A 13,419-nucleotide genomic window follows, 5' to 3' on the forward strand; every position below is an offset into this window, starting at 1 on the left:
CGGGGCGGAAGAACCCACTCTCCACACCATGCTCCAAACGTCCCCGTTTATTCTCGCTACTGACGGCGCCCCGAGATCACAGGCAGGGGGCTGGCCTACTTGGCCATGTCGATGAGGCTCTGGAGGGAGGTGGGCACCCAGGTCTTCTCGCCCTGGACGAAGACGACGCCCCGGTCGATGTAGATGACGATGCGGCCAAAGGTGTACAGCTGCTTGCCCTCGTGCCGCTTCCCGATGACGGGCATGAAGACGATGTTGTGCTCTTCGGCCTTGGTCTGGATCAGGTCCTTGAAGTTCATGGGCACGGAGCCGGCGGCGGCGGCGGCCCCAATGCCACGCTGGGCCATGTTCTCTGCCTCGCGGCGCTCCTGCATGGCCTCGTACTGGAAGTCCTTGCGGCGCTCCGTGTGCGTCAGGTAGGCAATGTTTTCCCGGGCGCCGGGCTGCATGTAGGCCCCTGGTGGGGGAAGGAGAGGGCGGAAAGAGGGTCACGGCGGCGCCCGAGCCGTGCCCGCCCTCGCTCGGCACACTAACAACCCCCCCCCACTGGCAGCCGCCAGCCCCAAGGGCAACACTTCGGCCTGGCCGCTGGCACCGTTGCGCCTCGGGGGTCCATCTTGGCCCCCGGGGGACCCTTGCTTCCCCCCTCGCCATCCCCGCCCGCTGCCTTGATCCTTAAACTCCCTCTCGACACAACTTGGGTTGGGGGTCTAGCCTGGGAAGAGCGAGTCAGGGCCCCCCCCACCCACCCGCCCAGTGCTCAGGGGCAGGGCCGGGGGCGTCCCGCTCACTCCACCAGCCTAAGTGTACGTCCAGAAAACGGTCCGGGAGGTAACATCAAAGCCAATCAGAGGGGAGAGAGGAGAGAGAGAGGGATAGAGGGAGGGAAAGAGAATGAAGAAGGAAGGAAGGGAGGAGGCGGGAAGGGAAAGAGGGTGAGAGGGAGGAGGAGGGAGAGAGGAAGGAGAAGGAAGAAGGAGCAGGATGGAGAAGCGGAAGGGAGAGGAGAGTGTGAGGGGGAGGGAGAAACAGGGAGAGGGAGGGAGACTTTCCGGAGCTCCTCCGGCAAGTAGAGGCCCGGCCTGGGCAGGCCCCTGCTCCCGCCGACTCCAGGCAGCGGCCCCCACAGCCCTGACGACAGAGACTGCTTTCGCCAAGGCGGCGGGTCCATTGGCTGGGATATCTGATCACTGAGCCATCAAAACCTCTTTTCCCCCGGGGGTGGGTCGTCCGGAGGTGCTGTGACCATACCACCTGGTCGGTTGACTTGTCCCCCGCCCGCAAGAAGCGGGCGCATCGACCGCCTGAGGCCGGGGCCCCATCCACGCCACTGAGCGACCCAAAGCTGGCCTCCCTGCTGCCCCTCCGGGAATCGCCATCTCTACTTTATCCCACCATGCGGGAAGCTCCTTCGGGAGAGGAATGGGGTCTATCTGCTCCACTGTCCTCCCAAAGCGCTCAGTCCCGTGCTCCGCCCGGGGCCAGCGCTCGAGGAGTGCCACCCCCGCCCAGGCCTGGGCTTCCCCCGTCCTCTGGGCGGCTGAGCGTCACGGGGCGGGGACAGGAGGCGGTCCCAAACCTGCGCTGACATCCCATCCTACCCAGGTCCCGTGCCCCTGTCCGAGTCGGGGGGTGCGTGGGGGGGCGAGGGAGCGAGCCGGGCGGTGGGCACTGACCGACGTTGGAAGAGACGGCCCGGTTCATGATGTCGAGGGCTTCGTTGAACTTGTCCTTGATGGCCGGGTGGGCCAGCACCTGGTCTGAGAACATGGACTTCCAACCCAAATACCACTTGGTGATTTCCTCATAATTGGGGCTGTTGCTGAGCCACGAACACAGCACCTGTCGGCAGGCCGGGAAGAGGGCGCGTCAGTGAGGGTCCCGTGGCCGGACGGTGCCCGCCCGTCGGTGCCCGCCGCCCCCCCCGGCCGCGGCTACCTGAAGCCACTTGGGGAAGAAGTGCTTCTCCAGGAGCCCCACCAGGCTGGAGGCGGAGATCATGCCCTCCCAGTCCATGACCCAGTAGAAGGCGTCCATGTGCTGCTGGTGTGGGTTGATGAGGAGCTCGTTCAGACACATGCCTGGAACACAGAACACCGGGGGCCCCCCGGGGCTTCAGGCAGGCTGCCCGGGAGCCCACCGTCGAGGATGGCCTGCCATCGAGGATGGCCATCGGGGCGCTAAGAGCGTGGGGCTGGGAGTCAGGGGATCCAGGTTCTAATCCCAGCCCCCTCACGGGCCGGGAACTTGGGCAAGTAAACAGAAGGCTCTGAGCCTCAGTTTCCTCTCCTGGAACGAGGGGCTAAAATGCCTGTCCTTCCTCACTCTCGGTCTGTGCTCCTCCCGCCCCACCGGGAGGGACCCCTCCGTTTCCTTCGGACCATCGCTCCGGCCTGGCAGCCAGAGCCTGGGCGTCGCAAGCCGACAGAGTCTAATCCTGGCTCCGTCCCATGTCTGCTGGGTGACCTTGGGCGAGTCACGTCACTTCACTTCCCTGTGCCTCGGTTCCCTCATCTGGAAAATGGGGATTGGGACTTTGAGCCCCAGGTGGGGCAGGGACTGGGTCCAACTCGATCTACTCATCTGACGCACAGTAAGCGCTTCTTAACTACCCTAATTATAATGAATTCTTCTCACGAGGCGGAAACTTGTGGAGAACGGCCCTCCCAACTCCTGGCGGGATCGGGTCTGCCCTCAGGTGCCCCTTGGGCCTCCGGGGGCCCAGCACACCCCCAGATCAGGTCCCGACGGGAGGGGAGGGGGGAGCGAGTGGGCCTCACCGAGCTTAGGCACGATGTTTTTGATGACGAAGGCCTCCCAGGAGCCGGGCGTGAAGACCTCCCTCCAGGGCTGCAGGATGAGCTTGGCTGAGGTGTCGCTGGGATGCCACTTCTGCAGGGCGCTGGCCAGCTTGGCCCGGATCGGGGCGTACAGGGGCTCCAGGCGGGCACGCATCAGTGGCAGCCAAGGGTGCACCCACGAGTGGATCGGGACCGTGTCCGTCAGCGGGTTCCAGTTCTCCACCTCGCAGGGGGGAGAGCGAGCCATCAGGAGAGGTGGCCCGGGGGCGGTCATTGCCGGCGCCCCCGACGGGCCGGGCCTTCCCGGGCCCGAGAGTCGGGGGACTCCACCGCTCGCCCACGGTGTGACCTTCGGTGAGTCACTTAGCGCCGACAATGGTGTCGGCCACACGGTAAGCGCTTAACGGATACCGTAATTATTATTCTTCTTGTCTAGGCCTCGGTTTCCTTGGGAAACGTGAGGATTCGGTTCCTGCCATCCTCGGTCCCTAGACTGGGAGTCCCAGGCGAGACGGGAGCCGGGTCTGACACCGTTACCCCGCCTCTACCCAGCCCGCACGCTTCGCTCCTCTAATGCCAACCTTCTGTCACTGGGCCTCCATCCCGTCTACCTCTCCGCCAACTTCTCGCCCACGTCCTGCCTCTGGCCTGGAATGCCCTCCCTCCTCACATCCGATAATTTGTCTGCACCTCTTCAAAGCCTTATCAAAGGCCCATCTCCTCCAAGAAGACTTCCCTAACTAAGCCCTCCTTTCCTCTTCTCCCGCTCCCTCCTGCATCGCCGGACGCGCTCCCTTTATTCATCCCCCCTCCCAGCCCCACAGCTCTTATGTCTGTCATTTATTTATTTCTACTCATGCCTGTCTCCCCTTCTGGACTGTCACCTCGTTGTAGGCAAGGACTGCATCTGTTTATTGTTCTACTGTCCTCTCCCAAGTGCTTAGTACAGTACTCTGCAGGAAGCGCTCAAAAAAATACTATGCTTCTAACCTGGGACTTAATCCAGTGCCTGGCTCCTAATAAGACGTGACAAATGCCCCAATAATTCTTATGGTGGTTCTTATTTTCACCCCTTGGTTTCTTCCCATCCTGGGGCTGAGCGGGAGAAGAGCATGGCCAAGGGGAAAGGGGAGTCGTGGGGGGTGGGGGAGGCCATCCTCAACTCTGAGCTTGCTATGGGAAGGGACTCATCTGTGGAATTGTCCTCTCCCAAGCGCTTAGTACACTGATCTGCACACAGTATGAGCGCTCAGTAAATACAACTGAATGAATGAATCCCGGCCTGGGGGATGGGCAAGAATAATGATAAAAATAATAATGACTGTGGTGTTTGTTAAGCGCTTGCTCTGTTCATTCAATCACTTGTATTTACTAGGCGTTTACTGTCTGCTTGGGCAGACAGTACTGAGCGCTTGGGAGAGGACAAAAGAACAATAAACAAACGCCCCGCCCACAGCAAGTTTATGGTCTTGGGAATAAATAACAGATATGGACATAAGTGTGTGCCAGGCGCTGTGCTAAGCGCTGGGGTGGATCCAAGGATATCGGGTTGGCCACAGAGATGGGAGCAAGAGGCAGAGGCAGCGCGGTCTAGCCAATTGAACCCGGGGCCCAGGAGTCAGAAGGGAATGGATTCGAATCCCAGATCCGCCACTTGTGACCTTAGGTGAGTCACTCCACTATTCTAAGTCTCGGTTCCCTCATTTCTAAAATGGGGATTGAGACCGGGAGCCCCACGTGGGACAGGGACTGTGTCCAACCCGATTTGCTCGTCTCCATCCCAGCGCTCAGTACAGTGCCCGGCACTTAGTAAGCGCTTAACCAAGGTGATAAGGTGAAAAGGCGGGGCCACCCGCCGCCCCTACCTCTTTCTGGAGTTTGGGGAAAATGAGCTGGTCGAGGATGTTCTCGAAGATCCAGACGGGAATGATGTGGAGCCAGCTGTCCAGAAAGTCCACCATGGCTTCGCAATTCCTCGGCTGCCACTGGGCCACGATGCTCCGGACCAACGGCATCCACGTTTCCCACATCAACCTGCAAGGTCAGCGGCCCGGGTTGAAGCCGCGGCAGGCCGCCGCGACAAACACACTCATTTGATCAACTCTACTGAGCGCTCACCGGGTGCGGAGCACTGTACAAGGCGCTCGGGAGGGTATATATACTCCCAAGGAAACCGTGTGTATAGAGCTATAATTTTATTTATTTATTTCGATGGTATTGACACCCGTCTACTTGTTTTGTTGTCCGTCTCCCCCTTCTAGACTGTGAGTCCGTTGTTGGGCAGGGATTGTTTCCATCTGTTGCCAAACTGGACTTTCCAAGAGCTCAGTCCAGTGGTCTGCACACGGTAAGCGCTCCATAAATGATTGAATGAATGAATGAACGAGAGTCCAATACAACACTAAACGGGCCCGTTCCCTGCCCGCAACCCCCACACCACCCCCTCCGCACACTGGGCAACCCCCTCTCATTAAAAAAAAAAAACACAACCAAAACTCTCCACAACCTGATGGCTTTGGAAAGGCCGAACCCACCCACCAGTCTGCGGGATTTACTGAGCGCCTCCCGGGTGCGGGGTGCTGCACTGAGCGGTTGGGCAAGGACGGTCCGATAAGAGTTGGGGATAAAGAAGATACGTTAAGGGCTCTGTGCTGATGCACGTCTGATCTCACGCCCTCAAGGAGCTTACGGCCTCGTCGGGGAGAAGCAGCTCTCCCGGGCTTCAGGGCAGCGTGGCCTCGTGGCTAGAGCCTGGGAGTCAGAAGGACCTGGGTTCTAATCTCAGTCCCGCCTCCTGTCCGCTGTGGGACCTTGGGCAAGTCGCTTCGCTTCTCTGGGCCTCTGTGACCCCGTCTGTAAAGTGGGGATGAAGAGCGGGAGCCCCATGGGGGACAGGAACTGTGTCCAACCTGATTAACCTGTACCTATCCCAGCGCTTAGTACAGTGCCCGGTATATACTAAGTGCTTAACAAACACCACTGAAAAATAAATTATAATAATAATCAAGCCCTTCTGGAATCAGCTTTCCTTCAGGAGGGCTTCCCTGCTAAAATTTTTCTTCTCCCAGGTTACGTTCCCCACACAGCCACTGCACAACACTGCGCTTAAGTACGTATATTACACGTTCCAATACTTATTAAGCCCCAACTCGGAATAATAATTCCCCTTTTCCTCTCTTCCCCCTACCGCTGAGTTACCTGAGGGTCTATCTTCCCAGCTTGACTGCCCGCTCCTTGAGGGCAGGGAGAGTATCATCCCCTGACTCTACTGTCCTCTCCCAAGAGCTAAGTACAGAGCTCTGCCCACAGAAGACCATCGGCGACTTAAGGGCAGGGAGGGTAATAACAATAATGGTATTTGTTAAGCGCTTACTATGTCCCAAGCACTGTTCTAAGCACTGGGGGTAAGTACAAGGTCATAAGGTTGTCCGACGTGGGGCTCGCGGTCTTAATCCCCATTTTACAGATGAGGTGACTGAGGCACAGGGAAGTTAAGTGGCTTCCCCAAGGTCACATAGCAGACAAGTGGCGAAGCTGGGATTAGAACCAGCGTCCTCTGGGCTCTTTCCACTAAGCCACGCTGCTTCTTGTCCCCCCTGACTACTGCCCTTTCCCAAGCGTTCAGCGCAGTGCGCTGCGCACATTAACAGTAAGCTCCTTGAGGGCAGAGATGGCATCCCCTGACTCTCTTGTCTTCCTCCAAGTAAACCGTCAACTCGTTGAGGGCAGGGAGGGTGTCTCCGGAGGCTCCTGTCCCCTCCAAAGCGCTAAGCCCAGCGGTCCGCGCCGGCAGCAGGCCGCCCCCCGCCACGTCACCTGTGGAAGGCGTCGGCCGCCAGGTCCTGGCCTCCGTGAGACAGCAGCTGGTCATTTTCCAGGAGCCTCTTCCACTTGGCCATCATCTCGGTGCCGAAGGTGCAGTCCTGGGGAGACAGCGGGGCCGTGGCCGAGGGGTCCGGGGAGCCCCCGCCCTCCGCTGACGCCTCCCAACCGCCGGGCATGCCCCACCGCCCAGGGAAGACGCGGCCCAGGCTGGCCGGGGGGACGGCAGCCCAACAAACCAACAACGTTTGGTTTTCAAGGCGTTTCTTCAGCGCTTACTACCTGCCGGACACCGTACTAAGCGCTGAGGTCGATCCAAGCTAATCGGGTTGGACGCAGCCTGGGTCCCACACGGGGCTCACGGCCTCAACCTGTGAGACGCGACGTGCTTAACGGCTAGAGCCCGGGCCAAGCAGTTGGAAGGACCTGGGTTCTCATCCCGGCTTTGCCACTTGTCTGCAGTGTGACCCTGGGTGAGTCACTTCACTTCTCGGGGCCCTAGTTCCCTCATCTGCAAAACGGGGACTGAGACCGTGAGCCCCACGTGGGACGGGGACCGTGCCCAACTTGATCAGCTTGGATCCACCCCAGCACGTAGTACAGTGCCTGGCATGTAGTAAGCGCTTAACGAACGCCACATATGCATACATAAAAATATATACAGATTTTTAAACGGTCCCTATCGTACAGATGAGGGAACGGAGGCCCTGAGAAGTGACGTGTCTCGCCCGAGGTCACCCGGCAGAGAGGTGGCGGAGCCGGGATGAGAAGGTAGGAATGAGAAGCCTCGCAGGCCCGGGGGCTCGATGGGAGAGGGGGAGGGGGCCGGCTCGCCACCCACCTTGAGGGGGTCCCAGCCCTTAAAGTAGTCCTTGACGAGGGGGTAGACGATGGCCACGGCCAGGTCGACGCGGTCGGCCATGTGGTACTCCTCGCGGAAGCGGTCGCGCAGGGTCTCGAAGACCTCGGCGCAGTCGGGCAGGGTGAGGGGCCGGGGGCAGCCGGGCCGCATGCGCCTCTCGCACTCCTCCACCAGCTCCAGGACCCGGCTGAGGTTGGCCATGAGGGCCTCCTCGCGGGCCAGCGCCTGGCCCGCCTCCTCCAGCTCGTGGCCCAGGGCCAGCACCGTGTCCCGCTCGTGCTGTAGCTGACGGTCGTTCTGGATGATCTCCTGCTCCGTCAGCTCAATCAGCAGCTGCAGATTGTGCTCCAGCTCGGGCAGGGCGAAGCCGGGGGCCCGGCCGGAGGAGGAGGCGGCGGCGGCCGGCAGCGGGGCCGTCCCCGCGCCCCCCGGCGCGCCCCCGTCCTCCGGGATGCTGTGCTTGTGGCCGATCTGGCTGTAGCTGTAGTACACCTTCTGCTCCCGGCCCGTCATGTCGATCACCTGGAGGAATGGACCACGGGAGAGACGGCGTGGGCCCCTCCACCCGCCAGGCCTGCCCCACCCGGGCGGTGGCATCTCCCTCGCTTACTGCGCGCTTACTGTGGGCAGAGCACTGGACCGATGTAACAGACTCGTTCCGGGCCCGGAACGAGCTTCCAGTCTACCAGGGGAGAAAGACATGACAAGTAATAAAGAAAGGGCAGATCAGGACAGAAGTGTCGTGGGGCTGTAAAGGGGGACGAATAAAGGTGGCGAGTCAGGGTGACGTGGGAGGGAGCAGGAGAAGAGGAAAGGGGGGGGTTTAACTCATCAGGACCCTTCCTCCGAGTTGCCCACCGCTGCTGCTAATGTTCCAGTTGGTGAAGGTTGGGGGAGGGAATGTGTCAGACCCTCCAAGAGTCGGGGGGAAGCAATTGGGCCCGATGGCTACAGCCTGGGCGTCGAAACGCCCTGGGTCCTAATCTCGGTTCCGCCACTTAATGATAATAATAATAATGATGATGACGATGGCATTTGTTAAGCGCTTACTATGTGCAGAGCACTCTTCTAAGCACTGGGGAGGATACAAGGTGATTAGGTTGTCTCATGTGGGGCTCACAGGCTTCATCCCAATTTTCCAGATGAGGGAACGGAGGCACAGAGAAGTGAAGTGACTGGCCCAAAGTCACACAGCTGACAATTGGTGGAGCTGGGACATGATCCCATGGCCTCTGACTCCCAAGCCCGGGCTCTTTCCACTGAGCCACGCTGCTTCTCTACTTGTCACCTGTCCGCTGGGTGACCTCGGGCCGGTCGCTTGACTGCTCTGGGCCTCGGTGACCTCACCGGTCAGATGGGGCCGAAGCCCGGGCTCCCCTGTGGGACGGGGACCGCGCCCAACCTGACCGGCTTCTAGCCCGCCCTGGGATCTCGGGCCTTTGGACCTTTGGGCCGACCCCAGCCCCGCGCCACAATCCACAATACAGGTGACTCACTTATTCAGATGACCCTCTGTCTCCCATCCGAGACCTGTACACTCGTTAAGGGTAGGGAACGTGTCTGCTAATTCTGTTGGAATGTGCTCTCCCAAGCGCTTAGTACGGGCTTGACACATAGTAAGTACATAAATAAATACCATTTAAACTTTTTTTTTTTAAAAAAAGGGCAGAGCAGGGATATTCCCGCCCCCCCCACCCCCGTCATCCACCCAAGGAAGCCGAGGTCCAACACCCTGCCCCAGGTGGGTGAGCGGCCGAGGCCGGGCCGCCCAGATGGAAGGTGACAGAGCGCCTGACTCGCTTCTCCAAAACGGGCCCGCTACCCATCAGGGAGGGGTCCTCTCCCCTCCCCGGCCCAGCCCCGACCAACGCAAGCCTCCTCGGGGCGGAAGCTGGGCGAGCGGCCGGCGGTGGCTCCCTCTCATCGGGCCTGGGGACCCCGGGCCGGGGGGCGTCCCACGCTACCTTGACTTGGGAGAGCTCCTTCGAGGGGGCGGCCAACTTCCTGCTGAGCCGGCCCTTGGCCTTCAGCTCCTCCACCGTCTTGTAGGCATATCTGGGCTTCTTCTTGCCTCCGCCGGGATCCTTGCGCCACTGGCTGAGTTCCTTCTGGAACTCCTGAGGGGAGGCGGTCGGGGGTGGACCCGGGCATCCGGGGGCTGCCGTTCCCTCCGTCCGTTCCCCGCCGCCACCCCCACCCTGGAGCCGGGCACCGTCCGAGCCCTCACCCACTCAGACCAGGCGAGACGGAGCCACCCCACGTCAGGACGAGGCCCAGTGGAGGCCCGTTTTCCTGCGGTTCGGGGAGGAGCGGGACCCACCCCGGCCCCCCATCCTCCCGTCCTCCCGTCCCCCCGGCCCCAACGGGTACCTCTTCGGCGTCTTCCTCGGAGTCCACGACAGGGAAATCCTGCAGCGACTGCGCGCTGCGCTCCGAGCCGTAGGCTCCCACCGCCCCCTTCCCTTTCCTCTGCTTGGCTTCGATGGGGTTGATGATGCCTGTGGAGGGGGGCCGAAGCCCGGGGTTGGACAGCCGCTTGCCGCGGCCCATTCTCTCCCTCCACATGCTTCACGTGGGGTGAGTGTCCATCTCCCACCCGGGGACACCGGGGTGGACTCTCCACAGCCCCCGCCCCCCAAAGACAGACGGGGACCGTATCGCTGGTAATGCTATCCGTTATGCCCTTTCTATGTGTCAAGAAGCAGCATGGCTCAGTGGAAAGAGCCTGGGCTTTGGAGTCAGAGGTCATGGGCTTGAATCCCAGCTCCGCCAACTGTCAGCTGTGTGACTTTGGGCAAATCAATTAACTTCTCTGTGCCTCAGTTACTTCATCTGTAAAATGGGGATTAAGACTATGAGCCCCCCGTGGGACAACCTGATCACACTGTAACCTCCCCAGTGCTTAAAATAGTGCTTTGCACATAGTAAGCGCTTAATAAATGCCATTATTATTATTATGTGCCAGGCACTGTACTGAGCACTGGGGCGGAGACGAGCCAGTAGGGTCGGACTAGGCCCACATCCCACCTGGGGCTCACGATCTTAACCCCCTTTCTACCGACAAGGGCCCGGAGGCCCAGGGAAGTAAAGTGACTCGCCCAAGGTCGCCCAGCCGACGAGCAGCAGAGCTGGGATTACAACCCAGGTTCTTCTGACTCCTGGGCCTGTGCTCGATCCACTGGGCCGCGCTCCGTCTCTAATGCCCACCTGCGCCTTCTCTCCTAGCGCCTACAACTGTTTTCGGCCCGCGGGAAGCGCTTTGGAAATGCTATTCCCCTCCTCCTCCTCCTCCCACCACACCCGGCAATTTTATCTCTAAAAGGCTAGGAAAAAAACCCAAACCCGAACGAGCCATGCTCCCCATCCTCAACCTACTTCCCCTCAGAAGAGACCTGCCCGCCCCTCTCTCATCGGCACCCCTTTCCCAATTTTCAGCTGTCTGGGAGCGGCGCTCTTGAAAAAGAAGGATTTAGGAGAGAGGAGGGGACGGAGCGGGCGGGTCCGGCGGCGCCGCCGCCAAGGAGGAGGGTACCTTGGGCGTTCTTCCCCAGGCCCTTTCCTGGGACGTAACCCATCTTCTGCAGGAGCTTCTGTCCGATGCCTTTGGTGTGCCTCTCCCAGCTGCCGAAGTCCACGAAGGACTTGGTCCCTCCGGAAAACCCTTTCTGGCTGGGTTTGAAATTGCCACCCTGTCGAGGGAAATGAGGAAGATAACAATCTGGGGGCCCGGCGGGTTTTACCGGGGTGGGGGACGGATGGACAGATGGACGGACGATGACTGCGTGGTGTCGGGACCAACCCCGCGGGGGATGAGATGGCACGGAGCCCCACGGCCCCAAACCGTCAGCAGGGCTGCTCCGGGTGAGGTGAGGGGGTGGATGGAGGGAGCCGGAGCCGGCCGAGGAGACCCTACCGTCTTCAGCTTCCTCGGCCCGAACTCTTTGGGGAGCTCCTCCTGCTTCACGGGCTTCTCCTCCTCATCCGAATCCTCCTCCTCATCCTCCTCCTCCGCTGCCGATTTCCTCAGCCCGGCGCTGATGAAGTTCACGGGGGCCGAATAGTCCCGCGATCTACAGACACGGAGACAGCCGGGCTCTGGGCATTCGTTCATCCGCTCGGTCGTTCCGATCGAGCGCTTACTGTGTGCAGAGCACTGTACTAAGCGCTTGGGAGAGGACAAGAGAAGAACAGAGGGACACAGACGTCGCCTGCCGAGAAGGGAGGACCGCACGGGCCCCGAACTAATCCCTTGGCCACACGGCCCTGGATAATCCAAGGCCGGATCCAGCCGAAACAGTCAACACGCGGTGGGGTTCGTTTGCTGACTCGCATTTTGGAGGACGTGAACCAGGGCGGCTATAAAAGCTCTCGTTCTGGGTTTATGGAAATGGTATTTGTTTTGTGCTTATTTAGGGTCAAGTACTGTTTTAAGCGCCGGGGAAGGTACGAGTTCTTTAGGTTGGACACGGTCCCTTGTCCCACCCGGGGCTCACGGTCTAAGTAGGAGGGAGAACAGGCATCCCCATTTTACAGTTGAGGAAGCTGAGGCCCAGAGAAGTGCAGTGGCTCGCCCAAGGTCACCCGGCACGCAATCGGCAGAGCCGGGATTTGAACCCAGATCCTCCAAACTCCCTGGCCTGTGCTCTCTCTCCTTTAGGCTAAGTTATTCCTTACCCCTGGGCCCAAAGAATTCCGTTTTCTTCAGGTTTGGCCATCGGTGCCATTTCTTGAGCACTGACTCTGAGCAGGGCACTGTACTGACCGCTTGGTAAAGGGCTATACAGTCGAGTCGGTAGACGCGCTCCCTGCCCTCGAGGAGTTTCTGATCAACGGGGACATTAAAATCCAGGACATCTTGGGGAGGCGGCAGAGGATAACTTTGTGAACAGAAGGGCCTGGATGAGTTTCCCACTGTTTATGCCACAGGGTCATGAGTTCTAGTCTCGGCTCTGCCACTTGTCTGCTGCGTGCCCTTGGGCAAGTCGCTTCACTTCTCCGGGCCTCAGTGACCTCATCTGGAAAATGGGGATTGAGACTGTGAGCCCCAGGTGGGACAGGGACTGTACCTAACTCGAATAGCTTGTATCTATCCCAGTGCTTACAACAGTGTTTGACACCCAGTAAGTGCTTAACAAACACGTGATTATCATCAATAATTCATAAATACTGATGATGTTCACACGCCAACTGTTTCGGGGGCAGGCAGGGGAAGGCCACTTAATCTACGCCTGGCAGACAGTAAGCACTATAAGAAATGCATAAAAACATACAAAAGAGCCCCCTCCCACTTCATTTGTTCAACTGTACTTATTGAGCGCTTATTGTGTGCAAAGCACTGTACTAAGCGCTTGGAAAGTACAATACAGAAATAAAGAGACAATCCTTGCCCACGATGGGGTTACAATCTGTGGGTGGGGGGGGCCTCCAAAGCCCCCACCCCCCCTCCCCCCACCCTCTGGTACCTTTTGCCACCAAAACTGGGCCTCTCGTCATCGGAGTTGCGGTCGGCCCAGATGCCGTAGATGGCGGCCTCCTTGGTGTGCCGGTGGCGCTGGCGGTTGGGGTTGAACTCGTTCTGGAGGTCCCAGTCGGTGATTTCGAAGGCCTCCATCTCGTCCTCGTCCTCATCCCCGCCGCCCCCGCCCTCCGCCGCCTCCCGGTACAGGTGGGACAGCGACATGGCGACGACCTGCGGGGCGACACGGGATGTAGGGACCTCCTCGGCCTTCGGGCCGTTGTTTGAACGCTCCCCGACGGGTGGGTCTCCGGGCCTCCCCTCCCGGCCCCCACCCCCATATTCAGCCCCCACGCCCCCCGGCACGAAGACACTGTCTGCCCTCTGGGGAACAGGGTCCGGGTCTAGAGAAGCAGCTTAGCTCAGTGGAAAGAGCACGGGCTTGGGCGTCAGAGGTCATGGGTTCAAATCCCGTCTCC

At 59.9% G+C, this 13,419-nt stretch overlaps 1 protein-coding gene across 1 annotated transcript; it reads right to left on the reverse strand.

Annotated features, from left to right (window-relative positions):
* Positions 1–32: 32 nt before the first annotated feature.
* Positions 33–13,165, reverse strand: TFIP11 (tuftelin interacting protein 11). The gene is made up of 12 exons (XM_038762865.1): positions 12,948–13,165; positions 11,399–11,555; positions 11,018–11,174; positions 9,856–9,983; positions 9,450–9,602; positions 7,465–8,007; positions 6,618–6,724; positions 4,667–4,835; positions 2,781–3,024; positions 1,939–2,081; positions 1,677–1,842; positions 33–457 (listed from the first exon to the last, which is right to left on the reverse strand). Exons 1-12 carry the CDS (start codon positions 13,163–13,165, stop codon positions 96–98), a joined length of 2,547 nt encoding a protein of 848 aa, XP_038618793.1. The 3' UTR covers positions 33–95.
* Positions 13,166–13,419: the final 254 nt, after the last annotated feature.

This window comes from Tachyglossus aculeatus, chromosome 21 (assembly GCF_015852505.1).
Source record: "Tachyglossus aculeatus isolate mTacAcu1 chromosome 21, mTacAcu1.pri, whole genome shotgun sequence".
NCBI lineage: Eukaryota > Metazoa > Chordata > Mammalia > Monotremata > Tachyglossidae > Tachyglossus > Tachyglossus aculeatus.

What these genes read in the sequence shown, in the direction of transcription:
- TFIP11 (XM_038762865.1), bottom strand. Translation starts at nt 13,165, where the DNA reads ATGTCGCTGTCCCACCTGTACCGGGAGGCGGCGGAGGGCGGGGGCGGC. An exon ending in GGCCGAGGAAGCTGAAGACG is followed by an intron (nt 11,175 to 11,398) that starts GTAGGGTCTCCT and finishes TTCCCTCGACAG; the next exon opens with GGTGGCAATTTCAAACCCAG. An exon ending in AGGAGCTCTCCCAAGTCAAG is followed by an intron (nt 8,008 to 9,449) that starts GTAGCGTGGGAC and finishes CCATTCCTCCAG; the next exon opens with GTGATCGACATGACGGGCCG.